This window comes from Mauremys reevesii, linkage group 10 (assembly GCF_016161935.1).
Source record: "Mauremys reevesii isolate NIE-2019 linkage group 10, ASM1616193v1, whole genome shotgun sequence".
Classification (NCBI taxonomy): Eukaryota; Metazoa; Chordata; order Testudines; family Geoemydidae; genus Mauremys; species Mauremys reevesii.
Window position 1 is genome coordinate 28,283,271 of NC_052632.1, and position 20,665 is coordinate 28,303,935.

Consider the following 20,665-nt stretch of genomic DNA (forward strand, 5'->3'; position numbering starts at 1 on the left):
AGAGTTTGTAGTAAGGGAGATTCTAGTCAGAAAAGCACTAAGAATATTAAAGTGAATATCACTGGACTTCTTGTAAGTAATACAAGATGTCAAAGGAAAAGCAAAGGGAGAGGATTTCTGTGGTTGGCAATATCGCTTCTCAAGCACATTTCACTCCTTGTCAAGACCTAACTCAGAGCCCTGAGGAGTTCTACTATTTTATGGCTTTTTTGTTGTCGTTGTTGTTCTGTTCCATTTGCTGAGATTCCAACCTCAAGTCACCATAGATTATTATATAGCCAACAGCATCATCTACTGGCAGACTGTATTAAACATCCCATGTACTATTCTTCAAGAACAAATTAGAAAAACCACAAGGTGAAAAAAGGGTTCTTTCTAGCCATTTAACTCTGATGTTATTACTATTCGGAAACTTTGACCTTTCATAGCACTCTTAAAAAATGGTTGTTTTATGTAGTACTAGGCATCATGCTTAAAATTCATAAGTAAAATATTTGATGCTACAGTGTAAAAATCTAAGGCCCCCAAATAAATAGAAATAATACAATACATTCTGACAACTCTATAGTGGTGGTTTGGGGGTTTTTTTACATTAGAAAACACTTCCTTGGTAATCAGGTGAATAAACCACCTAAAATTTGCTTAATGATTCTTCCAATGCAAATGATAAAGTGCAGCCTTTTGCTGGAGATGGTCGATATGAATGACTTGAACAAACACCGAATCCCATCATAACAGCCTTTAGTGACACAACTACGCCTATTGATTAGATAAGAGTACTCATATGAGTAAAGGTTTCAGGATTTGGTCTACATTTTTGTAAATTTATGCTACTTGCTAGTTGTATTTCCTACCATCACAGCAGAATCCATGTGGGACAATCCACTATCCAGTCTATTTACTGTCTTCCCATCTAAAGATGAACTACTTGTAGGAAATATTTAAACTGGCTGGAAGGGACCATTTAACAGCCTACTTTGTGTGCAGAAAGACAGAGACCTTCATCTGTAGCAGAGAAATATGCAAAATATTAAAACTATTTTTAGAGACAATCTTCAATGACAAGATTACATGGGCTCATGTGTACATTTAAAGTAGGAAACTTTTATGGAAATATTGATAAAAGTTTCATGTAAAAAAAGTACAGCAGGAAAAGATGGCTGTAAGAATTGGAGCATGTATATCTTCTGTCATGTCTTCAACATTTACTACTCTAAGATGATGAATTGATATGCAGTTAAAAAAAAGGAAAGTTTGATGACTAGAGATAGATGGTAGGAGATTAGAAGTGGCTAAATTTACTTGTGACTACCACCTTGCTGCAGTGAAGTCTGAGGCAGACATTAGCTTGTTCTGTAGATTAGATTCTGGCAATAACTAGAGAAAAACTTTCTTCCAGCCTATACACTGAGTGAAAAATTAATATTGACCTTTTTAAAGAATTCAGGCACACAAAGAAAAGGTCCAAATGAGACCTTTTTTCCGGAAGACTGGAAGGGAAGGACTGAAAAAGTGTAGTGTGCTTGCTGGTAACATATCTATTCTGACAACATCACATACTGTTTTTGGCACTACGCTGGTTTTGGCAAGATCAGCTTTAACTCTTTAAAATAAAAAGCCTAACAAAATTAAGACTAAACTGTTCCTACAAAGGAAAACATTGAACAATACTAAAGCAAATGTAAAGTGGTTCAGAACGCCAACAGCTGGAAAAAATGGAACAGAACTTGATGGAGCAATGTGCACCCAATGGGTATTTAGAAAGGAAATGGTCAATGCTCGGAGCATGTTAGAGCCAAAACTGGCTTTCTGCAAGTTCCTTTTCAACATCTGTTAAGAGTGGACATCTGGAGAAGACAGCAAGAATGGAAAGTTCATTATACAAAAATAGAATAGGTTTGGTTTTACAGAACCTTCTTCGGTTATATCTTTTGCAAAAAGAAATGAAAGTTGGAATGGTTCAGGTATGGTCCTGTTTTAGCTGAGGAGGGATACAGAAACATAGTTCGGGTTTTGGCCCATCTTAATATTAAAAGAAAAGAATAAATAGAGCAGTCTTTGATAAACACTGGTATAAATATGGGAAAAGTGGAACACTTATGTACTTAGTGGGACTGTTAGTGTTTCCTCAAGCTTTTTGACTAGAAGTATCCTCTTGTTTAAGGGGAAAAAAAAAAGGTTGAGTTTTCCTGGGACCCTGCAGTTGAGAAAACCCTACTGAGAAAATATATTCCAGCAAAGAAGGAAAGGCAACCTCTCTTCTTGGCATGAAAGCCTTATATTGGGAAAAAACAAAATGCTCTCAACCTCATTTTGGCTGACTGAAGCGTGGGATATAATTATTATGGAAAGACTGACTGATATTACATGCAATTAATACATGATTATTAAACAGAGGGGTCCCATTCTTGAATTAATGTGAACAAATGGAGGACTCACTCTCTAAGACTCAATCTTTTGACTTTTAAAAAACAACTATTTTTTTTAATAAAAATGGAAAAAAAGTATTGTTATTTTTAGCCAATACACGAGCGTTACTATGTTCCCCAAAAATATATAAAAGTTAATCTGTAGACAGCTTTCCCAATTTTTGGTTATTTAAAACTATTTGGGACAGGGTTCTAATTTTTGTTTAGGTTAAGTTTTAGTTTTGTATTATGTGTACCTGGATGTCAATACAATTTTTGTTTTAATGTAATATTCTTAGAAAAGCACTGTACTTTGGACAGACTGTTTCATCACATTTGATATCCTGATTTTGTGTATTATTACCACTGTTGCAAAGTTAAAAAAGTTTTTGAGAAAAAAAATATAGAACCTGATGCCTAAACATAATAGGCCAGATTTACTGTTTATGGCCTAGCTCCATCATCTTTGTGGAGTTATATCAAGGATGAATTTACCCTAGTGAGATTATTAAATCTCACAAATAAAACATAAAATAGCTCAACCAAGTATCAACAAGTAAAAAAACCTCCTTTTAATTGGTGTACATGTGAATGTATTCGTAACATCCTTGAAGGCCTTCTGCTTGAAGCAACCACTCCAGTTCCAGAAAGAAAAGGGTTAAATTTTTTGCTCCTATGTGTTTTTCTGAATTTTTTTAAACTACCAAGGGAAGATGAAGGTAAGACAGATAAGACACCTGTTTTAATGAGTGTTTCCATGGAAACTTCCTGGAATGGTGCCTGGTGGCTTATAACCCAAGGTCCTTCTCTATTTTCATTCCTTTCAAACTAAGCTGATTTATATTTATGTAGATTCCACCCTCATCAGTAAAGTGAAAAAGTATCCATGTCATCGGAGAAACTGGGATTTCGTTTGAGCTGAGGTGACAAAGGGGAGAGAGAGAGCTTTAAGATTCAGAGAGGAGATGAAAGAAAGAGTCAAAACCAGGAATTCCCGCAACATAGTACCATCCAAAAGGAGACAAACACAAGTAACAGACTGGAAAGCCTAGCAGTTAGCGACAGTGAACAACTACTGGGGAAAACTGGTAATTCTCACCTTATTTCAATGAAAGGTAGTTCAGTGTCCAAGGCACCAGGGAGGAAACTCCTGTGCCAAAGAAGATTTATAAAGAAGTCCATAAGCGATTAATTTCTTTAAAACCAACAACCTGTATTCCCTGAACAACTTTGATCAAAAGACCTGACCTGAATGCCAGATCTGAGACAAGAATTGATCTGAAGTAGATGACTTCTAGCATCTCCCACAGATAAAAGCCATTAACAAGGAGAACCTAATAGTGTACAGAAATTGATACCTAGGAGAATTCAGAGTTAATCCAGAGAATTTCCACTAAATATCATGCCTCATCTAAGCAAAGTAAAGTGTTAAGATCTCAAGCTTAAATCTTTTCCTGAAACCTTATATCCAGCCATGTGTACGGTGCTTAAGAGTGAATGAAATTTAACTTCACAATCCTAAAACTGTAGAGGCATTTACTCCACTGAAATCTTCATATTTGTATATTTACATACTTTAAATTAACTGACATTCTAGGTGTAGTTTTGAAACAGATTCATTCCTATGCTGATGGGCCAGAATCTGTTATCAGTTACACTGATGTAAACTAATTCAATTTACAGTAGAACCTCAGGAGTTACCAACACCAGAGTTATGAACTGACCAGTCAACCACACACACCCTTTGGAACCCGAAGTTCGCAATCAGGCATCAGCAGAGATACAAAAACAAAAAAGCAAATACAGTACAGTACTGTATTAAAATTAAACTACTAAAAAAATAAAGGGTAAGTGTAAAAAAAGAATTGACAAGGTAAAGAAACTTTCTGTGCTTGTTTTCATTTAAATTAAGATGGTTAAAAGCAGCATTTTTCTTCTGCATAGTAAAGTTTCAAAGCTCTATTAGGTCAATGTTCATTTGTAAACCTTTGAAAGAACAACCATAACCTTTTTTTTCCTCAAAGTTATGAGCATTTCAGAGTTGCAAACAACCTCCATTCCCGAGGTGTTCGTAACTCTGAGGATCTACTGTAAACAGAAAACTTCAATTTACACTGATAAAACTGTGGCCAGAATCTGATTTGATTTCCTCCACTTGACAACAAAAAGCGCTAAAATGATACTTCTGTACTAACTGGTTCTTTTTTATTCAGCACATGCAACAAACCTGCTGTAGTTCAGAAAAAGTCTAGGATTTCTGTTCTTCAAAAAACAATGAAGAAGAAACTGGGCTTCCCTTATACAAGCCAAAAAGACGTTCTGCAGCTTCATTAGATATTTGATTAATTTACAATAAATTTAGATTGTTAAAAAATTAGCTCTTCTCCTTTCCCCACATCTTTCCCATTTATAATCAATCGCTGTCCTGAATGCCACATTCACATCCCTACCCTCACCACTATCTTACTCTTGGTCCTTTTTTCCCCCCATGATGTTTGTCATTTGTGATCCTGCATTGCATTGTTCTAGACTCTTTTCATAATTTTCAGTCTCTATAAAATTTAGCACACTTTTCCATGGTTTCTTTTGATTTTTGAGATTTCTCTTTTCCTTCTTTATTTTCTGCATCTCTATTTCTGTGTCTTTACTTTTTGTTTCTTGCTCATCCTACTTAAGAACACAGGAATTTCCATATTAGATCAGAACAAAAGTCCAGGTGGGTTAATACCAAATGCTTCAGAGGAAAGTAGAAAATCCTCATAATAGATATGCCATTGGGATATACTTGTATCTGCTACCTGTCTTCTCCATTCTGTCTTCTCTTTCAGACCATTTATTTTTCCCACTCCATTTTTCTTGCCATATTCTCTACTTATATCTGCCACATCTCTTTCCCTTGATTTAAATGTGCACTTTCTGTCCATCCACATCTATTCTATTCTATACAAGTTCTTATATCAAGTTCATCACTGTAGCATCTGATCATTACCCAGTAGTGCATTAAGCAGCAGGAGTATATATTTGTCATGTATTTGTTCTTTTGTTATGGCCCTTATTTCCTATGGGATATTGTTCCTGTGGGATATTGTTTAGAGCATCCCTTTAATCTTTTCTCTGTCCCCTGCCTCCCTGCCCCTGTTCCCTTCCCCTGACGATGATTTAGAAGTCTTACTCCTAATTAAAAGGCCTCCACTCTCTCTTAAATTTCCAGGTGGAACAGGGAGTGCCAATCAGAAGTGCTAACATGTATATCCTACATTGCAGGAACACTCAATCTCAGTGTTCTGCACAGACGAGCATCCCTCAGCTGTAAGTATTATGAATAGCGTATCAGAAATCATAGCTAGTAACATCATGAAGGAAAAAGGCCCATGAAAGTTGAAAGATAGGCTCACCCTTAACTATGCTTTAGGCTACTATTCACCAGTAAAATGTGCTGAAGTCATAACGTTAAGACTGTGAACTCTAAAGACCTTTGAGGAGTATGTCCTAAAGTAATTTTATGTTTTTTAAAACGTATTGTACAGGTGCAATCTTGAATATATAAGTAAAACTTCCTGTTTATTTATGAAATAATATATTTAATATATTTTAGCCCTAATCTGATACATAAGAGACTTGTTCAGGTCTCTGAAGTTTCATCCTAAAGATTTCTATTAAGATTTTTGACAGCCAAACTATTCATATCACAAAACAATTTTTCACTCCTAGGAAATGTTGTTGGTTGGTTTTGTTTCGGTTCTAGAATTGAGAATTGTACAGTAAATACTTGAATGTCTACTGCTTTAGCATATGCAATGTACGTTCTGTTCTGTTAACACATAGCATAGCTGTAATGCACGATGGCCAAAGTGGGCTAGTAGCAGTTCAGAGCAATGGTCAAGCATACACAGGTGGTGGGCAGCCAAGAGGTCAATAGGTATCAGAGGCAGTCCAGGGCACTGGTCAGAGTTCTCGCAGAGGTCACTAGTTAGGAGGTCCAATCCAAGGAGCTGGGTCAGCAGGTTTAGGCGATGAGCTGATAACTCAAGGTCAGGCAACACAGCAGGGCAACCAGGCAGGGTCAGGCGAGGCAGCAAGGCAGTAAGATAAGCTTATGCAAAAGTAGCAAGGCAAGGAAATGGCCTGTTGCTCAGACAGCTTGCTCTTCCTGCTGGGGTCTTTATATAGCCCAGATATCCTATCAGAATGCTCTCTATCCAGCCAATCAGGGGCCTGGCACATGGCTGCGGTGAGGCTAAAGGCTTGAGCACTAAGGCTGGTGTTAGGACAGTTTAGGGGCTATGGTTCAGTGTTCTGTCATGGCATGGAGGCTAGGGACACCATCAAGAGACTCAGCAGAATGGGGTTCAATACTGCCGTCCTGACAAGAGCTAACCAGAAAAAAGTATAAGTCCCATGAAAGATCACTGGCAAGATCAGATATAATCCTAAAGCTTCAGCAGACAAATATTATAGTTAGAAGTACCTTACTTTATATGAAATATTTCACATTCCAGTACATATACTCCCTTTCTCAAAGAGCATAACTACAGATTAAATGGCGATAGCAAACATGAATAGATGTTTAAAAGATGTTACTAAATAGCAGCAAAATCATAATGATCTTAAAAAAATCCTTAAAAAAAAAGGGGTGGAGGGATATTCACTATAGAGGAACAGAATCGTTCATTCCACAGCACACGCCCCCAGTATTACTGCAGGACATAAAAAAACAAAAAGATCACAAAATGGGACTAATTGGTTAGCCCACTCAGGCTTTAGTCATTTAGCATCAAAGATGCCAAGCCCTATTGTGTTAGTTAATTTCTTCAGGTTTAAGATGCACTTTTCAGCAGGCTGTACTGGAGCAACCTATGCCCTATGCACATGAGAGACAGTGGCTCTGTCTGCATGCCCCCACTCCCATGCTATGGCCACCGCTTCCTCTTGGAATGGTTGTGGCAGAAAGGAGGGTAGCAGCTTAAGACTCTCATTTTCCCCCACCTCAGGCTCCCCCTCACCTCAGGACAGTGGGTCCTGAAGTTAACTCCCTACTGAGATGCAGTTCACCTCTCTCGAAGCTTGTGTTTCAGGCTGACTGCAAAGTCAACCAGCTGTCACTGCACAAGTTATATTTGGGTCACATTTTCAAGTTTTTCTTTAATGAGTGCCAGAAAACAGAGGGCTAGAAAATTATTTTTACATTTAAATGAAAGCCGAGATTCTGATGTAACCACATAACTTTGGGAGCTGTGAACTTAAACCAGCCTTTGTTCTCAGAATAATGCAGCTAGTTTATTTTTTTAAAAAATAACCATTTTACTGAAAGTGAGCACATCAACAGAAATTGCTAAAAATTCTTGTACAATAATCTGAATTTGTGCACTCCTTGCAATATCCATTGTCCCATATTACAATATAAATATATTAATATTTCAACTTTTAACTTAGTTACACTGTCAACAAAACTATATAACTAGAAGCACTATCAGACTCAAGATCATTCATATTACCGGTATTTAGCTCTACTTACTAGTCTGCTCCTCCATATTTAAATGTGGTATAGCCACTCCATTGCATCAGAAAACTATACTCAACTCCCCGGGGCAGAGTGGCACAATGGGATCCAATTTCACGTCAGCAAAACCTAAATTTCACTGAAACATTTATTCTACCATCATGAAATACCTCGCATTCGCATCCTCCCTTACTCATACAAACCATGCACATCTCAGTTAAAAATACTTATTCATTTACAACTCATCATTATAATTTTGACAATTTTTTAAAACTATGGTCTCCAAGTAGTTTAGCTCCATTCCTGTAGCCTCTGCTCTCCTTCCTCCAACATATGCCAGGAAAGGGGGAGACTGTAGCCAGCTTCTGAAGCTCCTTTCCACTACTCCCTAGGACTTCATTATTGTGCTATTCTCTACTTGGTTTACACTTCTCACTCCCTCCCCCACTGACTCTCTAGCTGCAAGCTGAACTCCAGCTCTTGGTTCTCCAACTCCATGCTACCTGGAGCTGAAAGCAGCGCGAGCGCGCCGCCGCGCCTCGCCGCGTCTTGGGCGGGTCCCTCTTCCCTCTGCTTGGTTGAGCTCCTGCCCGGCATGCCTGCGGCGGTCCACGGGCCGGGCGGAGACGGACACCCGCGCCGAGTCTGCGCGGAGGAGCGCGAGGCGCGGGAAGAGGGGACCGCCCGCCAGTCAGTCAGGCCGCCAGCCGCCCCCCCGGGAAAGGGCCGCCCCACGCGCCTGCTTGGCGCGCTGGGGTCTAGAGCCGCCCCTGCTACCTGGATACATCAAACAGTGCAGGGATTATGCACTGTAATTCAATTAACACCCTCTTGTGGGAAAAGCTAGAGAGCAAAAGGCACCAGCAGGCAGTTCCTGGCAACACAAGGCTATAAAAGTTGTTCAACACCTGGCTGCAGACAAAATGGCAAATTCCATAGCAAAAATGCTGAGTTTTGTGGCATTTGGAAAAATCCCAGTACCATGCTCCACCTTGGTCTTAAGAGATGAATGAAACAGTTTGCAGTTCTCATAACTAATCTGACAACCAGGACATTTAAACAGAACAGATATGATGCAGGCTACAGGTGCTACACCATAAATAATATATACAGATCTAGTCTTTTTTTTTTTTACCTGTTCTTCCCCAACAGGAGGACACGTAGACACCTCAGAGTTGAAAGCCCACTTATTTCCTCTATCTGATTATCATATAAATCTAAGAAAACAAGATGCTGCAGATTAGAGATATTCTGGATCCGAGTTATAAAGTTATGTTGGAAGTTCAATAGGCGAAGATGTTCCTCCCCATCGATAACTGGACAAACTGTCAGCTTTTGCCTGAAAAAGAAAGATTATAAGTAATAATTTTGTAATCATTAGAAAATTTAAAAAGGTAAAGTAGGTGATAAAACAAACTCTCCCTAGTAGGAATGAAATATATTTGTAAAAATAATGTACAAATGTAAATTATATCACAGAATCCTGAAGAGATCATCACAATTTTCAATATTCCATTTTTGTTTTGTATTTAGTGTTCTTTTAATAATCTTAACTACTCTGATAATGAAACATACAGAATAAAGTAATTTCATTGCACTATTTTGTTAAATGTCATTTATTTTAAGAACTGTTAGAATTACGGGATGTTAACTGAACTTAATATATAAATTTTGCATCAAATTATATTAATAAGTATGGCCAGAGGCTTCAAAATGTTTCCTAAAGCCTTTCTTTTAATCATCATTTATTTAATTGTTACTCAGCAGTGTTACTACAGAGTCATCTCAGTATCAGCCCCTTTGTGTCAACATTATCATCTTCCAACAGCCAGTGGCTGCCTGGATACCATATCAGCAGTCCATATTTATACTAATACCATTCAAAAACTATGCTTTTACTATTTTGGGGGGGACTAATTGGTTTATTGAACTTTTACTTTATAAAATTAATAAATGAAACAATACACGTTAAATATGACAAGTAAAAACAAAACCAATCTAGGCTATACACAAAAGTAAAACAAGTTGTAGGAGTGGTACTGCAAAGGGTTACAGCCCCTCTGACAGTGGCTTCTAGGAGGAATCCCGCTGAACTCATGGGACTCCTTTTGGGAGTAGCTACATGCTGGGATATAAACTTTTGCAGGCTCGGGATTTATACTGTTTTACTATTTCATTTTTAACACCTTTGCTTTTTTACTATTATTCTAAAAGTTATGCCACTACAGTTATGTAGCCAGAAATGACATCATAGCCACGATATGTAAGCCCAGAAATTCATAAAACCCGATAGACAAGTTAACAAGTGAGGGTGAAATCTTGGCCCTGCTAACCATAACAAAACTCCCATTGACCTCAATGGGGCCAGGGTTTTACCCTGAATGTGTAGATAATTTTTCTAATCTTTCTACTAGTTAGGAACTTGACTTTTAAAAGAATTATGCATCATTAATGCAGGACTTTATCAACCTTTACATGAAAAGGAGCAGAATATAATACACCTCTACCTCGATATAACACTGTCCTTGCGAGCCAAAAAATCTTACCGCATTATAAGTGAAACCACGTTATATCGAACTTGATTTGATCCGCCGGAGCGCGCAACCCCACCCCCCCAGAGCACTGCTTTACTGCATTATATCCGAATTTATGTTATATCAGGTGGCGTTATATCGGGGTAGAGGTGTATTTTTACAATGTAAATATGGCATGCTCATTTATAAGGTATCTATTAGGGATGGAAGAATCAAAACAAGTTTGCACTAGAGAAGAGAAAAAAATCTCCTTTAAACAAATTTATATAAAATTAAGATTTTGCAAAATTCACAAATTCTACTGTGACTTGTCACCATTTTTTCCAGACTGTTGGACAAAAGATAGTTACAGGGCACTCCACTAGCTTTTAGCACTGGCTTCAATTTCTACCTAGGGTTTTGACACCATCTGGGGAGCTCCAGTGCACATTTTGACATGTTCACTCACGTTGTGACATGCTTTCTCTCCGGTGTTTCAATATCTGCCACAGCACCTACCCTCCATGTTTCAGCACAGGATTTTTCTTGTAAAACCATAAACAATGCATGAACTAGCTTTCTTTGTGGCGCTTCTTAAGTGTTTTACTAAATATTTCTCTGTACACTGGTGCCCAAGCTAGGGTGTTCCTGCACCTCCCGTCTCTCTGGCATTCAGACCCCTTGGTGCATCAGTACCTGCTCCTTGTTACTGATGCCAGAAAACAGTATAATCCATTTTAGTGTTAATGTACATCAGAACATTTCTGATGTGTCACCACCAAATTTGGAGGGAGGGGGAAAGGGAATGTCTTGGAAGGAAGGAAGGAAGGCCGTTCAGCTTCTCCAAAGCATATTACTATGGCAGAATGACGTCCAGGACGCACGATCACGTTCCTTGCATTGCCTGACTCCGAGTTAATCATGATTTTTATGCATACTTTTTCTTTTGGGACATCTCTTGAGCATCTTAACTAGGGGGAAATAATTATCTATATGGAAGAATGTTATGGTCAATTTATTGGACTAGGACTCAGGAAATTAAGGTTTCATTTTTGGCTTTGCTACAGACTTCCTATGTACCAGGAGTAACTCACTTAACCTCTCAGTGCCTCAGTTCCTCATCTTTAAAAAGGTGATAACCATACTTCTCTACTTCAGAGGAGTGTTATGAGAACAAAATTTTGGTAGTACTCAGCCACCACAGTAATGGCGGCCAACATGGACCATGTCTTCATATCTGTGCACCATCTACCAAAATGGGGGCCAAATTTTAATTGGGGCCTCTGGGCATTACTTGAATAATACTAATTAATAACAACAGAGACAGTCTTTAGTTTAAAGATTCTGGCATGTCAGAATTCAGATTACAAAGCAACCTATAGGAGTTAAAATGCAAACGTTTGCCCATTCAAATATAACAAAAAAGATATCTGTCAAACTTGAAAAAAAGTTAGCTCTCAAACTGAGACCAGGCACGAATGGAATATTTGTCAAAGTTATGATAAATTACATTGAAGTTTTACATAGAAAGCTTTCAGTATCCTGATAGCATGACACAAGTAAAAAAAAATCCTTTTGAAGTGCAGTGCACATTTTTCTCATCTACACAAAATGATACTTATACCATTCTCAAATTTATCTTATCAGAACATTCCTCACCTTTCAAGGGTCAGCCTATCAGAATTCAGTATTTTTTCATCAGCAGCACGATGCAGAATGGGAAATGCTGTGACTGATGCACTGCTCCCAAAATTTATGTTATCTATTAGAAAATCATCAAAAAATAACTTGAATTAGAAATTTTAAAAGTTGCTTTATTAATTCTGCAGAATAAAGGTAGAATATTCCTATGTGTCAAAAATTAAAAGATATCCATTGTTCACATGTGTGTTAGGACTCCCATCATGGTACCTAATTGACTCTAACCAATGTTTAAACTAGAATTAATATTTACCCATGTTTTCTCTTGTGCTATTTATAAGTTACTACAACCATACTGTACATATGCTTTTAGAAACGTTACTATTAATTTGGTTGATTTTACACAGCTTGATACCAACTGATTGTTTATAGTATGTTGTTAATTTGGAACCTGCTCAGAGTTACCTTTATTTGTATTAGAATGCTCCAGAATCATTCAGACATCAGGTTACAGGTTGCATTCATGGATTTAACTGCAATATCTGAACTCTGAGGAAGACATCTTCCAAATGAAACAGAGGTGAACTAGAATTATTTTGTTTTACTTCACCCCAACTCTGAGCCTATAACTGGCTAGTCCTCAATTTAGACATATTTTTAAAGGGGGAAACATGTCATGTGGGTGTGGAAGATGATATTTTAATAAATACAACAAAATGAATCAGCCTAACATTATAAGGTTCAGTCAAGTAAGTGCTGAATGGAATTACTCATAAGGTCAGGCGTTGACAGCACCTTATAGGAATGGGCCCTATGTCTCTCTCTCTGTTATGGTGAAAGAAAGGAGGCGCTATTTTGATGACATAATTGGTTACTCTGGAATCTATAGTTAAATAATTGGCAGGGAGGAGAAGGGGCTTAAAATTCATTAAAACACGTACAAAACGAAGCAGCATGCAAACCTCTGACTTATTTGGAGAATGATTCACCAAAAAAATATTCTTCTGAAATAGGTCACTATGCCCGTACCCCACCATAAGAATGGGGGCTCAAGTCCTATAGCTGATCTCACAAATTCCTCCTTCCCTTATAATTAAAATAAGTTTAAATTGGGGTGAGGAAGAAAGTTTGAAAGAAGCAACAAAGTTGACACATCAAAAAGTTCATTCCTTCTTGCTTTAAGCCTAAAGTCAGATTACACATACTGTGATTAGGTAGAATTCTTGTTTTTAAACATAACACTTTCAGCACTTTCCCTTAATTTTTATGCTAAATTCCTGGAGGAACCCAAACTTTGTTTTTATTTCTTTGTGGGGAGCAGAAAGGGAGAGTAAGATAATTAGCACACACAAAAAAAAGAATGATGGGGGAGGGGGAAATATAATGAATAGATAGAACCAAAGAGAAAATTAAATAAGTTTAATCATAGCTGTTTGGACCAATACATGCAAGATCAAAGACTTGAAAATCAATCTGAAACTTAACAGGAAGCCTGCGTGGAGTACAGTACAATACTGGACAATGGTTCACACAGACAATACAAAATTTAGGGAAGAAGAAGAAGAATTTTACATTTAAAAAAAGGTGTCCTTTTAATGTAAAACTATAACTAACAATTTATTGATAAGGCTCATTCTGATCCTCATAATACAAAAACATAAAGGAGTAGTAACCAGTGCTTTCTGTTTAGCCACACATACTGGCAGCTGGAGTGGCATAAGAAGTTGTAACCTATAACTTTTCCACAAGACACATAATTAGAAAGAAAAAAATTGGACTACCCGTCAAAACAGACTAGTCTCCAAAGTTACCTGAAATATTTGGACCGGCACTATGACAGCCCTGTCGGGTTCTGGATTTTGTAGGAGTATGAATAGAAGAATCCCCAAATGCTGATAAACAGCCTGCACCTTGTTTCAATTCCAGACCAGAAAGATCTGCCAAATTGGCTGCTACTGGGACATACACCTGCTTATTACGCAGCAAAGGGGTCAATAATCTTCCATCTCCTGGAGCAAAAAAAAAATAAGTTACCAGAAACCTGCAGTTCATTGCACAATAAAATAAACCACAGGCGCTGACTTTCCAAAGTGCCAGGCGATGCTCGACTCCTGGCTCTCACCCAGACCCCGCCGCTACTCCACCCTTCCCTTAAGGCCCCACTCCACCTCTTCCTGCCCCCGCTCCACTCCTTCCCCCAAGTGCGCCCCGTGCTCGCTCCTCCCCCCTCCCTCCCAACCTCCTGTACGCCACGAAACAGCTGTTCACAACAGGTGTGGGGGAATGGGGAGGCACTGATCCACAGGGCCCGCTGGTGGGCAGGGGCATTGGAAGCTGATAGGGGCTGCCGGTAGGTGCTCAGCACCCACCTTTTTTCCCTATGAGTGCTCCAGCCCCAGAGTACCCACAGAGTAGGCACCTATGAAATAAACTACATAAGCTATCTAGAAATCAGTAGTTTATTTGTCTACAAAACCATTACGTTAAAGAGTATTTTATTTGTATTCTTTAAAAAGAACTGGACATGCTGTGACAGAATACACCCCTGTATTCATACCCTACACACTACTGTAATAACCTCTGTACAAGTATGCCTTGTAAGGTATCATCTGAAAACTCATAATTTGTTGGCGAGTATCATCCTGATAAAATGTGTGGCAACATTATATGTGAAGTTATAAAATTTCCCTGTATGATGTTATTAACAAATGTTCCAAACCCCCTACTCCTGCCAAAAGATAAGTTGGCACACAGGTCTGTCCTAAACAAAGGAATGTGTTTACTGCTTAAATGCAAATTAAGCAGAGCACAGAGTCATCAAGCATGAAGTGAAACAAAGGAAGCTCAAACAGGTGAAAAAACCCAGAAGGGAATATCCTTCCACACAGATTCTTTGATTCCTAGTGCCCAACTGGAAATGTTTCTCAAGAGAGAGACTGAAACTAGAAAAAGGAGGGACAAACATCCCAAGGCTCCCCTTTCTCTCTCCCTGCCTATCACTTCACTTAACTTGAAGCAGCAAAGGAAACATCTGGGGAAGGGGTCCTGACCTACAGGGTTTGGTCAGTCAGACTGCTGAAAGCATGTCCTGAGAAACTCTGCTTGAATCTGATCTAGTTTAAGTTAAGTATTAGTAAACATTATTTGTCTTGTAACCATTTGACTTTTGTACCTCATTACTTGTACTCGCTTAAAATCTCTCTCTTTGTAGTTAATAAACTTTTTTTTATTGTTTTGTCTAATCCAATGTGTTTAAATTGAAGTTTCTGGGTAACTCCATTGGGAGTAACAAATTGTGTGCATATCTTTTTAAGGAATAATGGACTAAATATAACTTGTACTGTCCAAGAGAGGGCTGGGCAGTACAGGACATAGATTTCTGAGGGAAATCTAAGACAGGGGGTATTGGGGTCACCCTGCAATAAAACCAAGGCTAGTGAGAGCCAGAGTGTAACCCACGTATATCTGGCAGGCTGCAGCCATAAACAGAAACTTATGCTGGAAGGCTGTTTGTGAACAGTCCCGGTGGGAACAACTTCAGCAATGCATGTAAGGCACCCAAGATTGCAGGGCAGGGGTGACAGTTGCTCATTAGTCTGGATTGTACCGTGGTATGTCACACATACATAAAAAACTGAGTGGTGTTTGGAGACTTCCATATCACTGTAATCTAACCAATCACAATTCCTGTAGGATTGCAGGCAGCAGCAACATGGCAAAAAACATTATGAATTTTATGGCTCCTTCCATCCTCAGTACAACTGGCAGTGAAATCTTAGATGGCTTATTCCTCCCAAAGGCCAAGATGTTTTGTTGTTTAAAAAAATTCACTAGGAAAATGACCCTTATTTTCTTCCCACTGGAATCATTCTCCTCTTTAAACAGGTCTTTGATCTCAAAACTGTCTTGTCTAGTTCAACCAACCAAACAAAAATCTTCTTCTGGCACACACAGTTAAAAGTTACGAAGTGCTCCAGAAAGGGCTATTCAATTATCCCAGTTATTGAAACACTGCAACAGATTTAGGAGAAACAGTCTCTGAATTTTTTGAGCTCATGGAGCCTATGGGTACTGATAGAAAAAGAGACAGTAATTACACACACACACACACCCCAGTTGAACATAATACATTCACATAAAATGAATATTGATTACTTTCTTACTTTTGATACCAAGGGGTATCATCAAAGTAGATGGTCCCCATATTTAACATATTTCCCCAACCTTATTCAAAAGAAAACTATTAGTTCCCCAAAACTAGGACTGTAACTTTGTTGAAGAGCTAGCTCCCTAGCTAAGCAGCAAATTAACAGAATGTGATATGTCAGACACCTAGGTTTACACTGAAACTTTTATTCTCCCTACCTGTTCTGGTAACTAGATAGTACTGCAGGTGAAAAAATTCCTGATTCCAAAGTACTTCAAAAAAGTGTCAAAAGACCAAGAAATAACCTTCTTCCAAGATGATGGATTAACAGCCTTTTAAACATTTAAATTCTATCATTCAAAGATTAGACACAGCACAGACTATGACAGTGCAAAATTCCCTGTGTTGCCCTACAAATGTAATATTACAAAGTTTCCATGAAATGATGGACAATTTATACCATTTTTATAAAGCAAGACATGATTATTACATGAAAAACTACATTCCAAAATAACGTATTGGTAAATAGCATTACATGGTAAAGCAGCAAACATCACCAAGATTACATTATTACAACAGATTTGAAAACAAACAAAAAATAAAAACTAAAGCTAGTCTCCCCCTTGGCCATGCACCCAGATGAGAATACAGTCAAGTCTTTCATATGCCGGAAATTATTATTATTTTTTAAGTGTGCATGAAATAAGTTTGTTTGCTAATCACACTTTTTCTTTCTATAATTAACGCTGTTGTAGACGTTAACTAGAAAAGGAAACTTTACCTTGTTTTCCTGAATAGTTTTTTTCCAGATCATGTTGCAAGAGCCTGTTGTGGAAAGACGACTGGTCTTTATTTACCCTGAATTCAAACTGCAACACAATGTTTAAAATATGACATACATGAAACAAGATTTTTAAAACACATATATTGTTTTACAGTTAACTGTATAAATTTGGTACACAGTTATTATAATTTATTTAAGATAGATATTTCTTTTCTGGGGAATGATAATTAATACCAGATTTACCCCATGTTAAAATGTATTATTCACTTCAATAAGGCAGTAATATTCAGATTTCACTGTATAGTACCAGAAAGACTTCATATGACAGGTTTATTGAATAGGCATATTATAAATATCTAAAACAGATGAGATAATATTATGTTCATTTAAAATATTTCATTATCAACAAGAAAATGGACGGAAGGTAAAAACAGTACTGCAGTTAGGCTGAGGTTTTCAAAGCTGCCTAGAGAATTTGAACAAGCACTTCCCATTAAAATGAATAGCTACTGGGTGTCTACATTATTTTGCTGGCTTTGAAAATCTCAGCCAAAATATGTTACTTATAAAACAGATATCCATTAAAAGAATAATTCTATTGAAGATCAACTTTATTTTTAGAATATAAATGCAATAGTTCCATAGATTAAAATATATAGCCTCCAATGTCAAATATTGCATGGGCAATATACAATTATTTTCAGGGTAGTAGGCATGAGTACAGTAACAAGAAATCAGTTTTCCTTAATAATAATGAGTCAAACACATCCTGGAGACTGGCACTGGAGGGGAGCAGTCTCCACTTGGCCACTCTTCCACTTCCTCAAGCACATAGGCAAGAGGAAAAAGATGGTGATTGAGACTTGACTTCACCCCCACAATACACTGGGCCAGCATAGCCCAGATAGACTCCCACCCAGAGCAGTAGGAAAAACAGAAGGGAGGCACAACAAGATGCTGAAACTTATTCTGGGTTCATAGCAAAGCAATGATTGACCCCAGTGCTTTTATTTTATATTGCACCTGTCCCCATTGGCTGAAATAAATCATTACAAAACAAATTAATAAAAACTAAATATTAAGAACTATTTTAGAAACAAGAGTATTTTTACATCTGTATTAACTAACTCAGTTATGTTTCTGTAATTTAAAAAAAAATGTATTTGGATCTTACTGGTTTATTTCTCTCTGCCACTGATGAGGTTTGGATAACCAGATGAAGCCCACAGTTGTTAACCTGTAAATTGATGGGGGGGGAAAAACAGACTGCATTTTGCAAAAACTGAATGCTTAAAACAAAAGGCCAAATATACCTTATTAATGAGGGAAATTCTCTGAATATAATAATTCATCCAATAAAGAAGTCTGTTTTAGATAATACCATCAGAATGGACAAATATATATTCATTTATGGTAATCTGTACTCACTGACCCACCCCCATCATACTTTCTTTCCATTTTACACTCAAATGGAACTCTGGTCTATACTGCATGCATCTTTTGGCAGTATGCAGAGCAGGAGTGGGCAAACTATGGCCCACGGGCTCCGTCCAGCCTGTCAGACGTTTTAATCCAGCAGAGGGGTCTGGGGCTTTCCCTGCTCCTCATGGCTCCTGGAAGCAGCAGCATGTCCCACCTCTGGCTCCTATGCATAGGGACAGCCAGGGGGCTCCACATGCTGCCCCCGCCCCAAGTGCTGACCCTGCAGCTCCCATTGGCCGGGAACCGTGGCCAATGGGAGCTCCACGGGCATCAGCATGCGCAGAGACACCTGGCCATGCCTCTGCATAGGAGCTGGAGAGGGTACATGCCACTGCTTCCAGGAGCTACTTGAGGTAAGCACCGCCTGGAGCCTATACCCCTGACCTCTTCCCACACCCCAATCCCCAGCCCTGATCCCCCTCCCATCCTCAAAACCCCTCGATCCCAGACCACAGCACCCTCCTACACCCCAAATCCTCATCTCCAGCCCCACCCCCAAACCCACACCCCCAGCCGGAGCCCTCATCCCTCCCTCACACACCCTGAACTCTTCATTTCTGGCCCCACCATAGAGCTTGCACCCCCAGCCAGAGTATTCACCCCCTCCCGCAACCCAACCCCAAATTTGTGAGCATTCATGACCCGACATACAATCTCCCTACATAGATGGGTCCCTTGGGCCAAAAAGTTTGCCCACCCCTCATGAAGAGTATGTACTCAAATAGCCCCCCAGCAGAGGAATAAACAGCAGTGTAAAGAGTGAAATAAAGACACATCTGAAGGGTGTGACTGAGGTACATAGCTACACATACCCTATACCCCACTGAAAGTGGTGTGTGATGTATATGTAGTCTTAGTCTCAAAGCACACACACAAAAACCCAGCTTGAAATAACCACTTCTTTTTGGTCCTCAGAGGTAGTTACATTAGGTCTATTTTTAAATGGAAAAATATCCCTCAGACTTTTTTTGAGGGACAGATATCAGGTTTTTTAATGTTTATTATTTACATTACAAAGCTTAAAGCTAATCTTCCAAAACATTTCTAAATAAATAATCACAACTGTTTAGTAGAAATGTACAAAGCAGCTCACGCACCCAGGGGGCACAGTATGAAACATACACACATGTAAATATACTTCCTCCTGCTGATCATAATCGCTGCTAGTGTACTAAACAACCTGGCAAATTTTTAGCTGTCACTGTGTTGCAGTGTTCCCTGTGGTACAGTGGTACAACCAAGCAGCATCCAAGGGCAACCAAACAGCCGCTGTGACTACCTGCCCACCTGCGCAATTCCCCATCTCTAGGAGTACGAGATGCAAAAGAAACAAATCCGAGCATTTAGCACTAATACGGTAATTAGTCCTGACAAAGATAAAATGTTGACGTGCGTTTAGCAAAGGGAGCAGCTTTCCCAGCCTGCGTTTTCACAGGCGCAGGAGCAGAGTGAGGGGAGCAGCCTCGGCGTGAGACGGGTGGGGTGGGTCTGGGCACGGCCTCGAAGGGGCAGCAAGCCTGGGCATGGGTGGGGGGATCCTGCGAGAGAAGAGGGGATGGAGCCATGGCCTCTACGGGTGTAATAGACCCAGGGCGCTGGGGCACTGCCCCGTACTTGGGCGCAGACGGGCAGGGTATTTGGGGCGGGGACCAGAGAGCCCGGCGGGCGCGGAAGCACAAAGCTCCCCGAGGAAGCCAAGATCGGAGGCATCCAGCTCACAAGCCCCGCACCTGCCACTGGCGGGGCCCCTCCCTCCCGCGGCTAATCCTCTCCCCTCACCCCCGCGGCACCTACAGTGCTGGGCCCGGCCCTGCCGCCGCCGGGCCGGAACTTGCTGGGCACCATGGAAACGAGTCTTCCCGACCGGCCACCCGGCCACCGCCTCTTCTTTGGCCGACGGAAACCTCTCCCGAGTCGCCATAGCAACCACCACTTCCGGTCCAGACCGCTCGCGCTCCGGCTAGTCCCCCCGCCCCTCGGCGGCGGCGGCAGGGCCAGGTGAAGCGAGACGCAGCCTGAGCTAAGCGCACGGGCCCCGGAGGGGAGCGCTGGCCGCGGTGCTGAGCGCCGGTTGCGGGCTCTGCTCTCTGTGTTGCCCGGGCCTTGTTGATCTCACATCAGTCTCAGCAGCCCCCTCCGTCGCCCCGGCTCTTCCCTTCCCTGCCCGCCGGTAGCATTGCCCCGACAGGG

At 39.8% G+C, this 20,665-nt stretch overlaps 1 protein-coding gene across 1 annotated transcript in view; it reads right to left on the minus strand.

Moving 5' to 3' along the window:
- Nucleotides 1–20,396, minus strand: part of LRRC49 (leucine rich repeat containing 49) — a 113,726-nt gene extending 93,330 nt beyond the window's left edge. Inside the window, 7 exon segments of the mRNA XM_039492163.1 lie at nucleotides 9,044–9,247; nucleotides 12,081–12,183; nucleotides 13,874–14,071; nucleotides 16,991–17,078; nucleotides 18,168–18,230; nucleotides 20,270–20,348; nucleotides 20,350–20,396. Coding sequence (XP_039348097.1) covers nucleotides 9,044–9,247; nucleotides 12,081–12,183; nucleotides 13,874–14,071; nucleotides 16,991–17,078; nucleotides 18,168–18,230; nucleotides 20,270–20,348; nucleotides 20,350–20,396 — 782 coding nt within the window.
- Nucleotides 20,397–20,665: the final 269 nt, after the last annotated feature.